This window comes from Kryptolebias marmoratus, linkage group LG22, assembly GCF_001649575.2.
Source record: "Kryptolebias marmoratus isolate JLee-2015 linkage group LG22, ASM164957v2, whole genome shotgun sequence".
NCBI lineage: Eukaryota > Metazoa > Chordata > Actinopteri > Cyprinodontiformes > Rivulidae > Kryptolebias > Kryptolebias marmoratus.
Window position 1 is genome coordinate 27,658,535 of NC_051451.1, and position 17,563 is coordinate 27,676,097.

The following is a 17,563-nucleotide window of genomic DNA, read 5'->3' on the forward strand; positions in this document are numbered from 1 at the left end:
CCCGCCGTGACAGCTTGTTTACTTTGCTGCTGTTTTGTCAACAAAACAACGTCCGCTGACGCCACAGCGTAGACACACCAGCAGGGACGGAACGCGCATGCGTGCGCGCTTCAATCTAGAACGTTACAGATGCTTCACGACATTTCTTCGTCAATTTACGGTAGTAACGTACAACTTTGGGTTAAACGCGCCGCTTTTCAAAATAAAACTCAGCGAGTTTAAACGAGCGATTCTTTATCCTGACAGCACTCGTATATCAAGACTATACTTAAATCAGTTTGCTTTAATGTTATTAATATTTAAACTTAAACGCCCTTGTTGCACTTTTGAGTCAGATTTGTCACTTTGCTGTTAGGAGGCAGCTTTTACTTTTTAAGAAGCAACCGGAAACTCGAGTTGATTTGCGGCTAACTTTTTGTCACTAGCATTATAACAGCGTTTAGCAGTTGTTGACAGAGGGTTTTGGAGTGGAGGAATTAAGTGTCTTATCGTTTTCATTCAGCTGGTAATTATCCTGTAACGTTAACCGACAGAAATGTGTCGGAGTGCGGGTGTTTAACCCCCGAACCAGCCGCCGAACCGACACCGGAACGCAGTTAGTAACGCTGTTGTTTCTGCTGGGAGGTTTTGGTAAGATTTGCTTCTGCTTATCGAGGCTTTAACGGTTACTTTTAAAACATTCCCTCAAACTAATTAAACTGGTGGCTTTGTCTGTATAAACTTCCTAAATCACATATTTAAATCTTAAACCATTAATGGTCCCTTCGAATCAGTAAACGAACTCTTTATTGCCTTAAATTAACAGTGTAGCTTGCTAACTGTCCTACTACTACCATGTAAATAATCCATGTTGGTTTTACCACGTGCCCAGAGGTTTGATTTAAATTATATTTAGAGTTTAAAGTAATTATCAGGAGCTGGTCGTCCTGTTTATTTCTATATCACTTTCATTTGATCATCTGGCATCATGGCCGATCTTCCAAACAGCTGCTTTACATCCGGTATATAAACACTTTTATAATGACTATAATCTATAAATATACATATTCATCACAATATTTATCCTCCTGTAACCTGGCACCACTTTATAACTCCTAACCTGGTATATAAAATCAATCCTGCTCAAGTTTCACCTGCTAAAATGATTATTTTGATGTCAATATTTAAACATTGTGATGTCAAATTATGGTAATTTTAACCTTTTATTGTATTAACTCCACTGTGGGCTTCTGCAGTTTATTTTTATTACTATACAGTGGCTATAAAGGCATCTATTAATACTTGCAACTTGATTAAAGCCAAATGATTAAGAAGATTTCATCCATGATTTTTTAGTTAACTTTAAGTTACTGTTTTAATTCATCAGTTAACGAGTTACCATCATAGACTGTACTGGATTATGTCAACAAAATAATCTAATCTGTTCAGGATTAGTTTAAAACAACAATATATATGCAGCTGGAGTCCGTAGCCAACTTTAAATCCACACTAATGTTTTTAGTTTTTGTTTGTGAGAAGCCGGACTCGGTGGTTTTCCAGGTTCACTGAAGTTTTATGTTGAAACTTTTCCAGCCGTTCTCGTTCCCGACCATGACAGCGAAGCAGTTTTAGTCGACCTTGTTGTTTTTGAACGTGCTTCAGAAACAACTCTGACCCTGACAGCGAGATGAGGAAGTGACGGGACTAAAAATTACACCTTCAGCAGAAGAACAATATCTGAAAGTTACGTCTTAAACTTAAATAAACCGACGCTTCATCTTTCATCGTATACCACATTTCCAGCTGTATATATGTTTAAATCACCTTGTTGGCGCTAAAATATTGTTTCACGACTGTCTGTGTTATTTTTGGTATTTTTCATAGATTCAGTAAAGAAAGTGGAACAAACTGTGTTTTTGTGACGTGCTGCTTTTAAACAAACTGCTTAAAGATCTAATTTAAAATCGATTCTTCGCTGAGTTTTCAGTTCATTAAATGCCAGATTTATTCATAGGTCAGAGTTAAAGGTTTTATGAATAAAAGCTATCATCAATTATATCACATGGTTGTACAGTTTTACAGATTTAATTATATTTATTGAAATGTGGGTACGCACTCGATGTAAACAAAGCTCAGCTGAACCTTGAGTCACGTGACTGACCGACATTCGGCTGGCTGTAGTCTGTGTATGTAAATAAATATGTATGTAAATAAATACTGCAGAACTGGAGGAGACACCTTTGTTTTTCTGTCTTCATGACTTTAAAGGGTTCAAGAAACGAATAAAAAACATTCCTCTGAAAACAGTCAGGGTTTGACTGAAAGGGAGCAGAAAAAGCAGCTGAATGGTGAAACGCCGGAGGTGGCCGTGAGGTTATTTGTTTTGTTTTTTTGTTCCAGGGGCAGAGATCCTTCGGCACCACCATGCTGTGCTGGGGAAACGCTTCCTACGGGCAGCTGGGTTTGGGAGGGATCGACGAGGAGATTGTCGTCGAGCCGAGAAGATGTGAATTCTTCCTCGGGAAGCGAGTGAGCGACGTGGGCTGCGGCCGGAAGCACACGGCATTCCTGCTGGAGGACGGGACCGTGTACACCTGCGGCTGCAACGATCTGGGACAGCTGGGACACGAGAAGTCCAGAAAGAAACCAGGTTGGTGATGGGCGTGTCTTCGTTGCACTCGGTGGAATCAAACCGCCTGCTCACGAAGCCACTTGTCTGTGTCGGGTGTTAGAGCAGGTCGTGGCGCTGGACGCTCAGATCATCGTGGCGGTGTCGTGCGGAGAGTCCCACACGCTCGCCCTGAACGACAAAGGCCAGCTGTTCTCCTGGGGTCTGGGAGCCGACGGACAGCTGGGCTTAAATAACTTTGAGGAATGTGTTCGAGTCCCTCGGTAAACTCAGCAGTTTGGTTTTCATTGTTCGCATGTTTGACGGAACCAAATCTTTGCCCTGGTTTCTGTTGCAAAAACCTTTTTTTTGATGTGAAAATTCCAGAAACATCAAGAGTTTGTCAGATGTTCAAATCACTCAGATAGCCTGCGGGTACTGGCACTCCCTCGCACTTTCAAAAGGTGAAGATAGTTCGTATCCTCGCATGTGTTTGTTCTGCTTTTATAACTTTTTTCACAATAATAATATTAATAATATTTGTCTGCAGGTGGCCAAATCTTCTCCTGGGGCCAGAATCGATTAGGTCAGCTTGGGTTAGGGTTTATTGGACAGAGCATTTCCTCTCCTCAGATGATTCAGTCTCTGAAGGGAATTCCTTTCGCTCAGATCTCAGCAGGGGGCGCTCACAGCTTCGCCCTCACCCTCTCAGGAGCCGTCTTCGGCTGGGGCTGCAACAAGTTTGGCCAGCTGGGTCTCAACGACACGAACGGTGGGTGCTCAGAACCGGGAGGAAGTAACGAGAAATCAGGACTTTAAACGAACGCAGAAGCTGATTTTCAGGAGTTTTTTTTTTTTTTTTTTTCAGATCGGCCTTATCCAGCCCTCCTGAAGTCCCTGAGGTCTCACAGAGTGATTTACGTCTCCTGTGGAGAAGATCACACAGCTGCGCTGACAAAGGTGAAAGGACAGGAATGCTTTTACCTGGACCTCCTCTGGTTTTATTTGCCTACCTGTCAGGACCAGTCGGGAACCAAAGGTCCTGACGGGACAGAACGTTCGTTTTTATTTTGGAGGTTTGAAGTTTAGGCTGAAGCTGTGAGTCGAGTTTAGGTCGGGTTAGGCTACAGAAATGAAGGAAAGTCAGTACAGTCTCCTAATCCTCCTCCATTTAACTCTATCTTCTGTGTCCTCTGTCCTCTGTCCTCTCTAACTGCCTCCACATCTGTCCTCTTTGTCTCTAACATCCTTCTGTCCCTCCTCTGGACATGTCCAAACCATCTCTAACTTTATCTCCCAGTCCTTCAACCTGTGCTGGACCTCTGAGGACCTCATTCCTCATCCTGTCCGTCCTCGTCCCTCCCAAGGAGAACCTCAACATCTTCATCATCTGCCACTTCCTGTTCTGTCTCCAAACCGTCCAACATGGCTGCTCTGTTTGTAATTTGTTCTCTAACTCAGTAAAGTTTGATGTGGTAGTAGCTCAGAGTCATCCTCAGCTCACACTCTGAGCACCAACTGATCGTGTATCATCTCATATGAGATTTCACATAATCTTCACAAACGGCTCGAACTCTTCTCCATCTCCACATAAGAGTCTAAAACTCTGGCAGAAAGGCGGCGGGCGATATGCATTCCTTCAAGGAGTGTTATCTTACGACAGCAGCAGCATCAGCTCAGCCTCAAGTAGCTAAATAAGTTTATTATTGATAAAATGATTTGTGCCATGGAGCTCTGAGAAGAGCTGAAACAAGCCTGGAAGCTCGTTCATCTTGTCCAGGAGAAATTCTACGTTGTTGTCCGTAGCCTTCGGTACCGCTGGTTGTTGATCCGTTCCCGTCTCGTGTTTCCCGCTGACCCTACAGGAAGGAGGTGTGTTCACCTTCGGAGCAGGAGGATACGGACAGCTCGGCCACAACTCCACCAACCATGAGATCAACCCGAGAAAGGTGTTCGAGCTGATGGGAAACGTGGTCACACAGATCGCCTGTGGAAGGTGAGCCTCCGACGCACTTTTTATTCACGTTAATAACTGATATTTACCTCGCTGGTCGTCCTGTCTGCAGGCAGCACACGCTGGCCTTCACACCCGCCTCTTTAAAGATGGATTCCTTCGGACTCGGCGGTAACGGGCAGCTCGGGACGCGCTCCACCAGCAACAGGAAGAGCCCCGCCCCCGTCAAAGGACCCTGGGTCGCCGCGACGACCGAAACTGGTGAGAAACTCGTTAAACCGGGATCACCAGGAGGACTGAAGGGAGGGAAAGGAATCATCATCCGGAGCTCAACTTCCTGTTTTTCATTAAACTTCTTGCTTCGTGGAGTTTGAACATTAATGTTTGTTTCTTCTTGCAGACCAGGAGGAGAAATGTTTCGTGAAAAGGATTTACGCCGGAGGAGATCAGAGCTTTGCTCATTACTGCAGCGTGAGTAAAAACAGCCTGCAGTTTGTCTGAGACGTCTCTGTGTTTAACTTTTTAAACTTGTTCCTCCAGAACCGTCAGGATGGAGCTGCGAGCAGAGAGGATCCTCAGGGAAAGATCTGCTGCCTGAACCAGGAAACTCTGCAAAAATGGCTGAATTACTCGGCAGGAAGACTCCCGCTGGAAATCTCCAAGTGAGTGACTGAAAACGAAACGGATGAAACTAAAATCTGATTCAGGCTTTTCGTGCAGATTCGGTTGTGAGCTGACGGGTTTCTTTACGACTCTGCAGTGAAATCGACCTGCTATTCTCCTCGGCGAGCTGCCTGAACGGATCCTTCCTGTCGATGAGGTGAAAACACTGAACGACAGCCGAACGATAGCTGAACGACAGCCGAAGTTCACTGAAAGGGCTGCAGCTGCGTTACTAAAGCTAAAAGATTAGCTAAAAGTGGTAAAAGATAAAAGTAGGGAAAGCCTAATGAAAACTAAAAGTGGCAAAAGGCTATCTGAATGCAGCTAAATGCTAGCTAACGGCTAAAGTAGCAAAAATCTATCTAAAGCTAACTGAAAGCTAAAAGTAACAAAAGCCTAGCTACAAGTAATAAAAGGCAAGTTAAAAGTAGCCAAAGCTTAGCTAGAAGTTAAAAGCAGCAAAATGCTAATTAAAAGCTAAAGAGGCCAAAAGGATAACTACATGCTAAAAGTAGCCGAAGCCTAGGTGAAAGCTAAAAGTTAGTGACTTGTAGCTAAAGACAGAAACAGAAACAGCAGCTGAAGCTGAAGCAGACGTTGGTTTGAAGGACCTGCAGAGATCTCCGAGTGCTTCTACGGAGAACATATCTGAAAATAAAAGTATAAAAGTTACAGAAAACCAAAACTCCCTGCAGCTATCAGCTGAAGGAGCCGAAGGTTTCGATGTCCGAGCAGCTAAAAGTCTGCAGACGGAGTTTGTTGTAAACCAGAGGAATGTCTCTGATCTGTGACGATGTCTCCGTGAACGTTTCAGCTGTTTTAACGATGTGAAGCGTCTTCTCCCCTCAGTCATCCCGATCACTACAGCACCAGCGCCAAGTGTTCGGGGCTGGACCTGGACTCTGCTCGCCTCCTCTTCCTTCGACTCATTCAGAAGGACAAGCCGGAGATTTCCCAACAGGTCAGTGGCTTCGAGCCAACCTCCTCCGTTTGTGAGGCGACATTCAGTTTTCCTCAAAACACCAGAAACTGTTAGAAGGAAGTAAAGGTTTTAACAGCTTTCTGTTATTATCTACTGTCTAAAGGAGGGTGATCATGTTTTTGCCTGTGTCTACATGTCTGCCTGTTCGCCTCAGGTCGCTGCCAGCCTGGAGAAACACCTGATTCCCGGGTTGAGTAACTCCCCTCCAGACATCGAAGCCCTGAGGCTTTACCTCACGCTCCCAGAATGCCCTCTGTTCGCCGACCGCAGCAACTACATCACCATCACCATCCCGTTTGCCAAAAGCGTCCTGAGCCTGAAAGAGGCTCCGCTGAAGGTGTTAGGTAGGACCAGGTGTGGTTCTCCATTCGTGCGGAGCTTCAGGCCCCGTCGGTAACACCAGGTTTGTGTTTGCTTCAGGAAACTGGTGGTCCGCCTTCGAAGCCGCCGCTTTCCAGAGGTTGGTGGATTCCTACAAAGACGTGGTCGTCTACCTGCTCCAGATGCACAAGATGGGCATTCCAGCGACGGAGCAGAGAATCTTCTCCTCCTTCCTGGACACGGCGCTCCGGTTCCTGGAGGTCCTGCACAAGGTGAGGCGGGAGGGAGAGGCGTCCGGTTCTCGTGTCTTCTCTGGAACCGTCACCGACGAGTCTCCTTCCTGTCGTCCGCTCAGGTGAACGAGAAAGCAGGAAACATCATCCGCTACGATAAGTTCTACATTCACGAGTTGAACGACTTGGTGGACATCAAAAACGACTACGTCACGTGGGTTCAGAGGCAGATGTACCAAATGGTGAGCCTGCCGTCGGTGTCCCTGTCTGTCTGAATGACGTCCTTCTGTGTTTGACGTGTTTGGACCTGAACCGTGTGTCTCAGGGTCGGGACGGAGTGGTCAACCTCTGCAGGTACCCCTTCGTGTTCGATGCCGTGGCCAAAACTGCGCTGCTTCAGACGGACGCCGTCCTCCAGATGCAGGTAAAACACAGGTTTCAGCTTTTGTCCTGACGTGTCCTTTTAGTCTCTATAATTCTAGTTTCTGCCTTGTTTGTTTTAGGTTTATATTTTACTGGTTTTAGCTTATTTCCTGTTTGTTTCAGCTTCTGTCTCTCTGGTTTTAGGTTCATTTAATAATGTAATAAATCTGAGCAGTTTTAGCGTCTTCAGCTTTGTTCCCTCAGCTCTGTTCTCTCAGCTGCGTTCTCTCAGCTGCGTTCTCTCAGCTGCGTTCCCTCGACTGCGTTCTCTCAGCTGCGTTCTCTCAGCTGCGTTCCCTCAGCTGCGTTCCCTCAGCTGCGTTCTCTCAGCTGCGTCTCAGCTGCGGTCCCTCGGCTGCGGTCCCTCAGCTGCGTTCCCTCGGCTGTGTTCCCTCGGCTGCATTCGCTCGGCTGTGTTCCCTCAGCTCTCAGTCTTGCCTGTTTCGATCGCAGATGGCCGTGGATCAGGCGCAGCTGCAGAACTTCAGCTCCATGTTCCTGCCGGCTGTTGAATCCGTCAACCCGTGTCTCATCCTCATCGTCCGGAGGGAAAACATCGTCGGAGACACGATGGAGGTCCTCAGGAAATCGAAGAACGTCGACTACAAGAAGCCGCTGAAGGTGAACGCTGGTCAAACCAGCTCACCGACTGTTTGGCTCTTTATTTTCCGATCCCTGAACGAGCGCTTTGCGTCACGCAGGTGGTGTTTGTGGGAGAAGATGCCGTCGATGCAGGAGGCGTCAGAAAAGAGTTCTTCCTCCTGATCATGAAGGAGCTGCTGGATCCCAAGTATGGGATGTTTCGGTACTACGAGGAGTCCAGGCTCATCTGGTTTTCACACAAGGTACGCTCCGATCCGAAGCCTCCTCAGCAACAACGACACCTTTTTGTTTTTCTAATCTCTGACTGTTTGTTGCAGACGTTTGAGGACTTCGACCTGTTTAACCTCATCGGGCTCATCTGCGGTCTGGCCATCTACAACCTCACCATCGTGGAGCTCAACTTCCCTTTGGCTCTTTACAAAAAGCTCCTGAAGAAGAAGCCGACACTCGATGACCTAAAGGAGCTGATGCCAGATGTGGGGAGGTCAGAGTTCAGACACATCTTCAGGTCAGTCCTAAATCTTCTTCTCCTGATGACAGATTTCTGTTTTCGATCCAGGAGTCTGCAGGAGCTGCTGGACTACCCAGAGGACGACGTCGAGGAAACCTTCTGCTTGAACTTCACTGTATGTAACGTTTCTGTCTCTGTTGAACGTAACGACCTGCAGAATAAAAAAGGAGGTTTGTTTCCATCAGATCACGGAGGACAACTATGGTGTCACGGAGGTCTTGGATCTGGTGCCGAATGGTGAGAACATCGACGTCAATAAGTCAAACAGGTAAAACCTTCTGTCGTGTCGCCTGTTGGCTGATTTCCAGCTCTTCTTCTTCATTTCACGTTGACTTCTCTTCCAGGCAGGACTTCGTCAGCGCCTACGTCGACTACGTCTTCAACTCGTCGGTGGCTCCGCTCTTCGAGGGCTTCCACGCCGGCTTCCACAAAGTCTGCGGCGGGAGAGTTTTAGACCTGTTCCAGCCGAGTGAACTACAGGCCATGATCATCGGCAACACCAACTACGACTGGACGGAGCTGGAGAAGGTACGCTTTCATTAAACCGTCCCAGACCATCCTCTGTGCACGTTTCTCCTGGTCCTGAACCATCACTGGACTCAGTTCGGACCAGCGGGTCAGTGCTGGAGCAGCACGTCTGGGTATTTAACCTCTGCACAAAGCTCCGCCTCCTTCTGGGGGAAACAAGCCCTCCATGTTGATCCTGATAAGAAACCTGCTTCAAAGACGGCGGTTTTCCCCTGAAGCTTTTAAGCGCCTAAATATCACGACCTGCTGCGGATCAGTTATTTAAAAAAAGATCATCAGATTGGACTAACGGCGCCACCCAGTGGCCTGATGTGTCATAAACTGAATCTCTGTCGTTAATTTGCTGTTTTGGCTGTTAGAAAGAGTAAACTAATTAAATCACTAACATCCTTCATGGTGGATTAACCATGAAAAAACAAATAATTCATGCAGTTTAAAATCATTTCAAACAAGTAAAATCCTACTTTAACAAAAGCATGAATAACTTCTGACTTAAACCGCTTCCCTGTTTACCGTTTAAATCCTGCAAATATCTAATTTTATTATATTTTCTGTAATATATACGTGAAGGTCTCGTGAATTCGGTGACTGCTGGTGTTACAGGAACTCCCAAAGGGGAGGAGGGGTGAGCGCCGGTCCAAACGACGACCCGATGATCTTAAATAAGTCAGATAATTCAAGCTGAACCGTCTGCTTTGTTCCCTGCAGGGCACCGAGTATAAAGGGGAGTACTGGGCCGAGCATCCGACCATCAAGCTCTTCTGGGAGGTCTTCCACGATCTTCCGCTGGAGAAGAAGAAACAGTTTCTGTGTAAGTGTGTCCAAACGTGCACGAAGAACGAGGATCGACTGATTGATTGATTGAGGCGTTTCTGTGTGCAGTGTTTCTCACAGGAAGCGACCGCATCCCGATCCTCGGCATGAAGAGCCTCAAACTGGTGATCCAGCCGACGGGCGGAGGGGAGCAGTACCTGCCCGTCGCCCACACCTGCTTCAATCTGCTCGACCTGCCCAAGTACACCAGTCTAGAAACGGTCCGAGAGAAACTTTTACAAGCGATAGATCACAATCAAGGCTTCAACCTGGCCTGACGGGGAACACGAAGAACTGAACCCTGGATGAGGACAGCATTCTTGAGTTTATAGATCCTTTATTTTTTGTTTATTCCTGCCGTTTCGAGCTGATCTTATGTAAGCTTTGAATCATATCTGGATATCCTGAGTATGATGAAGCAAACTACTGATACACAGAAAGCAGCAGAGCTTTGCTCTACAGAAGCATTGAGACGCAGGAACACTAAAATCTCATTTGTGTTCAGATGTTTATGCTGGGTGAGAAGTTACTGATGTTCCTTCACCGGATCAAACATTAAGTATTTAAATCTACACATCAGAACCGTGTCAGGGTGTTTCAGAGGTTTCAGGGTTTGGTTGAGACGTTTGGGTCCCAAATGCTGACTGGATTTTATTGGCTGTAAGCCTTAAACCATAAATAAAAATAAAATACAGCCTCTGAAAGCAAAGCCTGGTCTGAGGAGGGGTGGACTTCTTTGTTTCATTAAAACTAAACCGTGGGTCCATAACAAGTCTGAGCGTCTCAGATGATGACTGGAGGCCACGAAGCACCAGAACCTCGACCCGTTTACTTCCTCTCATCTGTGATCGGGTCCACAGGTCCAGGAGGGAAACCCAGAGACCGTCTCCAGCTCCTCCTGGGGGATCCCAAGGTGGTCCCAGGCCGGAGAGGACCTCCAGAAGGTCTCCACGTCTCAACCTGGACACTGGAGCTTCTGCTCAGGTCAGACCTGTCCAACCACCTGGAGGCGGAGGACAGATCTGTCCCCCCTCTGAAGGCAGAGGACAGACCTCTCCCCCCTCTGGAGATGGAGGACAGACCCGTCCTCCCTCTGGAGGCGGAGGACAGACCTGTCCCCCGTCCTGGGCGTTCACCACCACCCGGTGCTTCTGCAGGACCCAGGCAGCGAGCCCATGGAGGTCCAGGTCTGGACTCTGTCCCAGGAGGCAGATCAGGTCCACATCCAGCAGGTCCAGCTGGACTGCATCGAGGACATCTGGTCCCTGAAGTCCAACTCGACTGAGACTTTTGTGCTTTTATACTTTTTGAGTTCTTTACATTTTTCCCCCTCCATGAAAAACAGACTTCCTGTTGGTCTTCTGCTTCTTTCAGCCACAGCTGATCGTTTTTAATCCGTGCTTCGGCTCATTTTAGCTACTTTTTCTGCCCACTTTAGTTTCTAGCCATTTTAGTTTTTAGCTACTGTTGCTAATTTGAGCATCAGCTTCTTTTAAGAAATCATTTTTACAGATTTTGTTTGCGTTGCTGGTTCACCAACAAATTCATGACTTTAGCTTCTGTTAGCTGGAGCTAAAATCACCTTCAGCCTTTTTTTTTTTAGCTCACCTTCAGAGGTAAAATTAAACCGAACAGTCAAACGTTTTAATGTGATAAACAGAAGACAGGGAGCTGTGTTCACTACGGTTCAGCTTTAATAATAATTCATGCGTTCATCAGACCCTCTGAGTACAGATCACCATCAGACGGCTCAGTTTAGGTTCACATTTTAATGACAAACTGTACATGTTAAACGACACAAACTGGAGGAGGAAACCACCGCCGTCGTGTTTAATGGGGCAGCTCGTGATGGACCAGCTTATAGTGGGACCCGCAGGAAGGGCAGCGCTGAGCGTCCCCCTCGTGGAGCCAGAACCACACGATGGCCGTGTTGTCTTCCTCACCTGCATTAAACACGTTGTTGTTGTTGAGAATCTGGTCCGTTAGGAGGAAATGTGCTTAAATCGGCGCCAACAGGAGGACTTACACAAGCAGCCCACCAGCCTCTTGTTCCCGATGCTCGGCACGATGTGGGGGTCCTCCTTGGTGCCGGCGTAGTGTTTGGGCTTCTGGATGCTGTACGGATCCTGGGAGGACAAACGCAGGTATGCACACAGTTAGTTACCAGGGAAAACAGCAGCAGCTAGCTGTAGCAGTTCTGGTGCCGCCTGGGATCACATCCTGCAGAAACATTAGAACATTTCTGCCAGAATAAAAATATTCTGTCAAACCGATGGGGGTGGGAAAAGGTTTTTAGGAGCAGCATTAAACTGCTGCAAAAATTTAAAATAAAAGGTTCATCATTACCGCCACGCTGGAAGTGCTACAGCTAGCTGCTACAACCAGGTACTGTTAAACTGACAGCAAGGTTTAAAAATCAGCATTTTATTATGAATCACTGACAGGTGAGAGACTGGAGTAAAAACACTCTGAAACGTTGCCTTTAACCTGACCTTTGACCTTTAGAGGGACACCTAACTGCTGCTCATCTGCCTTATAAAGAGAAAAACCCTTTTTATGACACTAAATATAATCATCCAGTACTAAAAAGGTTCATCTCTTCACTGAACCGTCAACAGACGTGAATTAAACATTAAAAAAAGCTCTGATATCTGAACGCTGGGGCTGAAAGCGTCCATCCTGTCCACACGTTTGGACGGACATGTCTCCCTGCTGTCATGTTCACGGTTGGAGCTTCTGCTCCTCGTCTTGCTTCCCGTTCCTGGCGTGCTCGCCGTGGTTACTGCAGGGATTCGAGGTTGTTCGAGGGGACGGTTGCAGGAATGTCGAATCGTCGTGCGGCTGCATTCGGCTCATCCGGACAGCCATCTACGGCAGGTAAGATATTAACTGTCCATTCAGGTGCTTACCTTTCCCTGTTTGAGGGCCTGCAGGGTGCGTCGCTCCAGTCCTGTGGCCTGGTCTTCATCTGTTGGGATACCTGGGAAAAACAAGCACAGGTGTTTCAGTCACCTGCGGCTCACATCCGGTTTTATTCTGCCGGGATATTACCGGGATTGTTGACAGTGAAAGCCAACAAAACTGTCCTCTGTCACGGGACACCTTCTCTACAAGGTTACTGGCACCAGCCCAGAAAAAGCTGGCATGGAGGTGGGTCTGAAAGGCCTCCACGCCGGAGTCCAAATGACCTTCATTACCGTCAGCTGCCGCCTTGTTTATCTGCGACACGGCGCGGATTTATACGCCTACAAACGGGCTAAATATTTATTTAATAAATTAAAATGACCACTAGGTGGTTAAATTAAGCAATGAAGGGCCTGGACATGATTTAAAGTGGCCACCATGCTGCGCAGTGAACTAAAAATGACCTTTAAATGCTAGCAGGTTAGCACCTCTCTTTGCTAGCTTGGATTCATTCCGTCGCGCGACCGATTCACCTTCTCGTCTATTTATTTATTTATTTATTTCGCGGTCGTTTGACTTAATTCCTCGGTTATAAACCAATCTTTCCCACCTCCCAGTGAAGACATGGCGCGGTGAAGAGGCCTGGCCGCCGCGATGCATCCCGGCTGCAGAGCTCTCAGCGTCCAGGCTCGGAGAAGTAACCGTCCGGCCATGATTCCGTCAGATAATACGACCCCGAGGCTCCGACACTACAGTTAGCTCGAGCTGGAACGGGCTGAGCGACAGACTAGCCGGCCAATCAGAGCGGGACTTCCGGCTGACGCGGCCAATAAGGTTCAAGGAAGGGCGGGACAATGAGAAATTGCCGTTCAACTTCACCTGCTGTTATTCTGCGAGGCTAATTATGAAGCAAATCTTGTCTGTAACCATCTTAAAACGCTATTTTTCATATATTTCTTTTGTTCTTAGGTCTTTTTACAGAAATACCTGTAACTAGAATGAAGTTTTAAACGAAGATGTTGAGTCACCTCAGGTTGTTTTACTTCAGTTTGGTTAAACTTTTAAACCAGAATTATTCAGGACACATTTATAATTTATATTCTTTATTATTGTCACAGTGAAACACGACACCGAACATCTCGCTTAATACATTTCTTCACGCTGAAATTAAACTATTTAGATTTATTCTGCATCGATGGAACTGTTAAGAAAAATATAGAAGATGAAGATTTAAAAAGGGGTGAAAAACATTATGACTTTTACTTATTTTCATTTACTTCCTATTTCAAAAACTAGTTTATTTAAATTGCACTTACAGTAAATATTGTTTTATATATTTAAACATATATATATGAATTAATAAATCTTTCCAGATTGAATTGTGCAGTAAGTTGTAATAGGAGCTCTACTTACCTCCATTAAAACATCAGGATATAAATCTTTAAATATCAGTTTAAGATTCGTGATGTAAGATAACTGAATGAAATTAAATTAAACTCGTTATCACAAAAAAACTGCATGTTATAACAGCAACAGATTACAGACTAAATTATTCACTAAAATCTCTTTTTTTTTACACTTTCAGACACAAAAACTGTCCACCAACACTGGTTTTTAATTTAGACATTTAGTTAACGAACAAAAATCACCTACGTCTGATTAAAGGGCAGCAATTCGACACGTGGCAACAAACACAAACAGAACGACATTTTTCAGAAACTTAGATTTCATAATTCCTGAACTTCTGCAGCAGATAAGATGGAGAGTCAGCAGCCCAACGGAAACGCCGATGGAAGTAATCACCTGGGAAAAAAATACAATTAAAAAAAAATCAGCCAATTTATTACTTATTCATGACACAAAAACATTTAATGTTCCTCTAAAACAGAATGACAGGTGGACCCTAAACAACAACCGAGCTCCATCTGATATTAAAGATCTTCTTGTTCCATATTTTCCTAACAGAGCTCCTCTCTCTCAGGCTGCAGGTTTCCTTGTGGTTCCTGGGGGTTCTAACAGTAGAACAGGAGGCGGAGCTTCCAGTTCTCAGGCCGACATCCTGCCTCCTTTAAGACTTTCCTTTCTGATGAATCCTACAGTTCGGGTTGGTTTGGGTTTCCTGAGCTCTCCTTTAGTTCGGCCGTCCACATGTCCTCACTCTGCTGTCTTTACTCGCTCTACCCGTCTAGGGTCAAAGGTCAAGGTCACAGAACCCCTTTGTGACCTCCACCAATAAGGTTCTGTTTACAGTTGTTTGTTTGTTAGCAGCAGTATTTTTTGTTGACGCTGTGGCGCTGGTGGAGGTTTGTGCTTCTAGTTACACGTGTAGTTATTGTAACCTGTCCTGCTATAGAAACTACACCTGGACCACTTCCTGTCTGTCTTTGTCTCCTTCCTGTCCTCTCAAACCCCAGCCGGTCGAAGAAGACGACCACCCGTCCTGAGCCTGGTTCTGGTTCTGGTTCTGCTGGAGGTTTCTTCCTGTTAAAAGGGAGTTGTTTCCCATCCTGTGCTGCTCAGGACAGGAGACTGACCCGATCTGCTGCTTCCTTAGAGAGATAACTTTTACTAACTGGTCTGTGAAAGTTTTAAAACAGCCCTGAGACGACTTGTTGTGACTCAGTGTTAAATAAATAAACTAAACTGAGCTGAAACTGTGTTTCTGCACCTCTCCAGGTATCCATTTTGAAATTCTCCCACCTGAGGACGGTTTGTCTCCGAAGGCCTCCTTCTCGCAGCGACGGTCCTCCGCTCGGGAGCTGACTGCAGCGTCGGGTTTGGAGTCCTCCAGCATCGGTTCCTTCTTGGTTCTGACAGCCCAGTGCATGGACTGAACACAGAGAGGCAGCCGGAGTTACGAGGACTGCGCGGTGCTTTGGGAAACCAAGAGGAACGGCGTTACGTACGGTTTTTACAGAATCGCTCAGCGCCTGCCATTCGTGGAATGAGACAGCAACGCCGCTCCTCCTCCAAAGGTCGTAGTTTTTTCTTCTGTCTTCGTTACATAAAACCTCTTTGGCTTCCTGCAGCTTCTGGAAATCTGCCACTGGCAGGAACAAAGAGAACATCTGGGGTTTTAAAAAAATCAGGATGAATTAATTAACCTCTTCAGGAGGATCTTCATTAACATGCCTCGCTTTGAGCTCAAGACATCAGAAAGAACGACTTCAGGAAATCAGGAGGTTCTATGAAAAGGTCCGGATGTTCCACCTACCAGCTCTGGGGTCGTCCAGATGTTTGTCCGGATGACACGCTAACGCTCGGATCTTGTATTCGTTGAGAATCTGCTCCGTCTTCAAGAAAAACAAACAACAATTTAAATATTTCACAACAAGTTTTAGGTTTATAAACTTCAGACAACAATAATTTACTAAAACGAACCAAATTATATCAAAGCATAAATTCACTGAAGCAGATTTAGGTTCTTTTGTTTCCAGCTTTAGTTTCCACGTCTCCAACATTAAACGCCGGAGGAACATTTGAGTCAGCATGTTTTAAAACCTTCGGCTCATTCGGCTGATGGCTGCTGTGACTTTTGGTTATTCTAACTTTTATACTTTTCAAGATATTTAACTTTATTTACAAAAGCTTCCTCGTAGAAACACACGGAGGTCTTCGCTTCAGCTGCTGGTTGTTTACCTACTTTTAGCTTTTAGCCAGCCCTTTCCTACATTTAGCTACTCTTTTGCTACTTGTGATTTTAGTGTTTTGTTATTTTTAGCTAACCTTTTGATATTTTACTTTTAGCAAATAAATAGCCTTTTGCTACTTTTAGTCTTCAGCTAGTCTTTTGCTACTTTTAACTAGCCTTTTGTTGCTTTAGGCTTGTGTTTTCTTATCTTTATTACATAGATAGCTTTTTTGCAATTTTTAGCTTATAGCTACCATTCTGCGACTTTTAGCCAGCATTTTGCTACTTGCGGCTTTTAGCCCATGTTTTGCTACTTTTGATTTTAGCTAGCTATTTTTAGCTGACCTTATGATGCTTTTACTTTTAGCCTTCAGCTGGTCTTTTGTTACTTTTAACTAGACTTTTGTTGCTTTAGGCTCGTGTTTTGTTATTTTTAGCATTTAGCTAGCTGTTTGAAACCTTTAACTTCTAGCTACCATTCTGCTACATTTAGCCAGGGTTTTGCCACGTGTCTCTTTTAGCTCTTTCCATCTCTTTTGTCTCTCAGCTGAAGCTTCCGTTCAACTCTTCTCCTGTCAGGGAGTGAGACACGCAGGTGTGCGGTTGCCATGGTTACCACGAGCCGTTTCTTTTGAACTCAGTCCTCTTTACGTTTTACTTCCAGTTTTTACATTTTCTTGCTTAAATCTTTGCTTTTTGCGCCATTTTACAAGCAGCTGGTGTTAATACCAGCATGTGGTGAAGCAACAGGTCTGTTTCTACCTCTGAACTCTAAATAAACTCTAATTTCTTTATAATAACGTCTGACTTCTTGGTAATTTATGCATATTTAGTACATTTTGGTCCTGTTTTACCCTGATCAGAAACTGGTTTACCGTTATCTTTCCATGCCAGTCAGAGCCAACTTACCGACGACAGCTCGTCGCATCCTAATAAACCGTAGTAATCCTCCAAATCCTCCGGTCTGCAGCTCAAAACTGCCTCCATCTAACCTGGAAATCAACGTTTTTATTTAGTTTATCGGAGCAACTACCACCGCAGATCACAGCTGTTCGGGTAGGGGACTGTCTCTGCCCGGATGACCCTTTTAATGCCCCCTCCGTTAAACCCTCAAGCTTAAATTAAATCCGAAGGGAGTGTCAAAAATGAAGAATTCATCAATAAGGATCTCTTTTTGAGTTGGAAAAACGTAGCTGTGCGTTTTCAGTGTGACGCACGCTGCGTTGGAGTGTTAGGGTTAAAGTCCGATCAAGCGGAACATGTATTCATATTCATTAGGAAGAAGTAGCCTGAAAACAGTGAAAGTATTTTGTCGCGGAAAAGGCTAAACGGAATGCATATGCAGTAATAAAAAAACATAGATTCATAATTGGTTTAATTGTAAAATTCTCATATTTGTTAGCGCAAGTC

The 17,563-nt window shown here is 45.5% G+C and overlaps 3 protein-coding genes across 3 annotated transcripts; 1 reads left to right on the forward strand and 2 right to left on the reverse strand.

Moving 5' to 3' along the window:
- The first annotated feature begins 415 nt into the window (after nucleotides 1–415).
- On the forward strand, nucleotides 416–10,327 carry herc4 (HECT and RLD domain containing E3 ubiquitin protein ligase 4). Its single transcript, XM_017424363.3, has 24 exons — nucleotides 416–630; nucleotides 2,380–2,629; nucleotides 2,712–2,871; nucleotides 2,975–3,051; nucleotides 3,138–3,359; nucleotides 3,456–3,547; nucleotides 4,453–4,583; nucleotides 4,654–4,802; nucleotides 4,942–5,012; nucleotides 5,082–5,203; nucleotides 5,302–5,361; nucleotides 6,054–6,165; nucleotides 6,341–6,530; nucleotides 6,607–6,779; nucleotides 6,863–6,982; nucleotides 7,066–7,164; nucleotides 7,617–7,784; nucleotides 7,865–8,008; nucleotides 8,084–8,250; nucleotides 8,326–8,392; nucleotides 8,463–8,545; nucleotides 8,622–8,805; nucleotides 9,514–9,616; nucleotides 9,688–10,327. Exons 2-24 carry the CDS (start codon nucleotides 2,404–2,406, stop codon nucleotides 9,894–9,896), a joined length of 3,129 nt encoding a protein of 1,042 aa, XP_017279852.1. The 5' UTR covers nucleotides 416–630; nucleotides 2,380–2,403; the 3' UTR covers nucleotides 9,897–10,327.
- A 1,045-nt stretch (nucleotides 10,328–11,372) lies between these two features.
- LOC108240632 (cytochrome c oxidase subunit 5B, mitochondrial) lies at nucleotides 11,373–13,300 on the reverse strand. Its single transcript, XM_017424234.3, has 4 exons — nucleotides 13,133–13,300; nucleotides 12,528–12,598; nucleotides 11,645–11,744; nucleotides 11,373–11,561 (listed from the first exon to the last, which is right to left on the reverse strand). Exons 1-4 carry the CDS (start codon nucleotides 13,233–13,235, stop codon nucleotides 11,449–11,451), a joined length of 387 nt encoding a protein of 128 aa, XP_017279723.1. The 5' UTR covers nucleotides 13,236–13,300; the 3' UTR covers nucleotides 11,373–11,448.
- Nucleotides 13,301–13,612: 312 nt separating this feature from the next.
- dnajc12 (DnaJ (Hsp40) homolog, subfamily C, member 12) lies at nucleotides 13,613–17,376 on the reverse strand. Its single transcript, XM_017424357.3, has 5 exons — nucleotides 17,063–17,376; nucleotides 15,737–15,815; nucleotides 15,429–15,568; nucleotides 15,223–15,352; nucleotides 13,613–14,325 (listed from the first exon to the last, which is right to left on the reverse strand). The coding sequence occupies exons 1-5, from the start codon at nucleotides 17,138–17,140 to the stop codon at nucleotides 14,243–14,245; spliced, it is 510 nt and encodes a 169-aa protein (XP_017279846.1). The 5' UTR covers nucleotides 17,141–17,376; the 3' UTR covers nucleotides 13,613–14,242.
- Nucleotides 17,377–17,563: the final 187 nt, after the last annotated feature.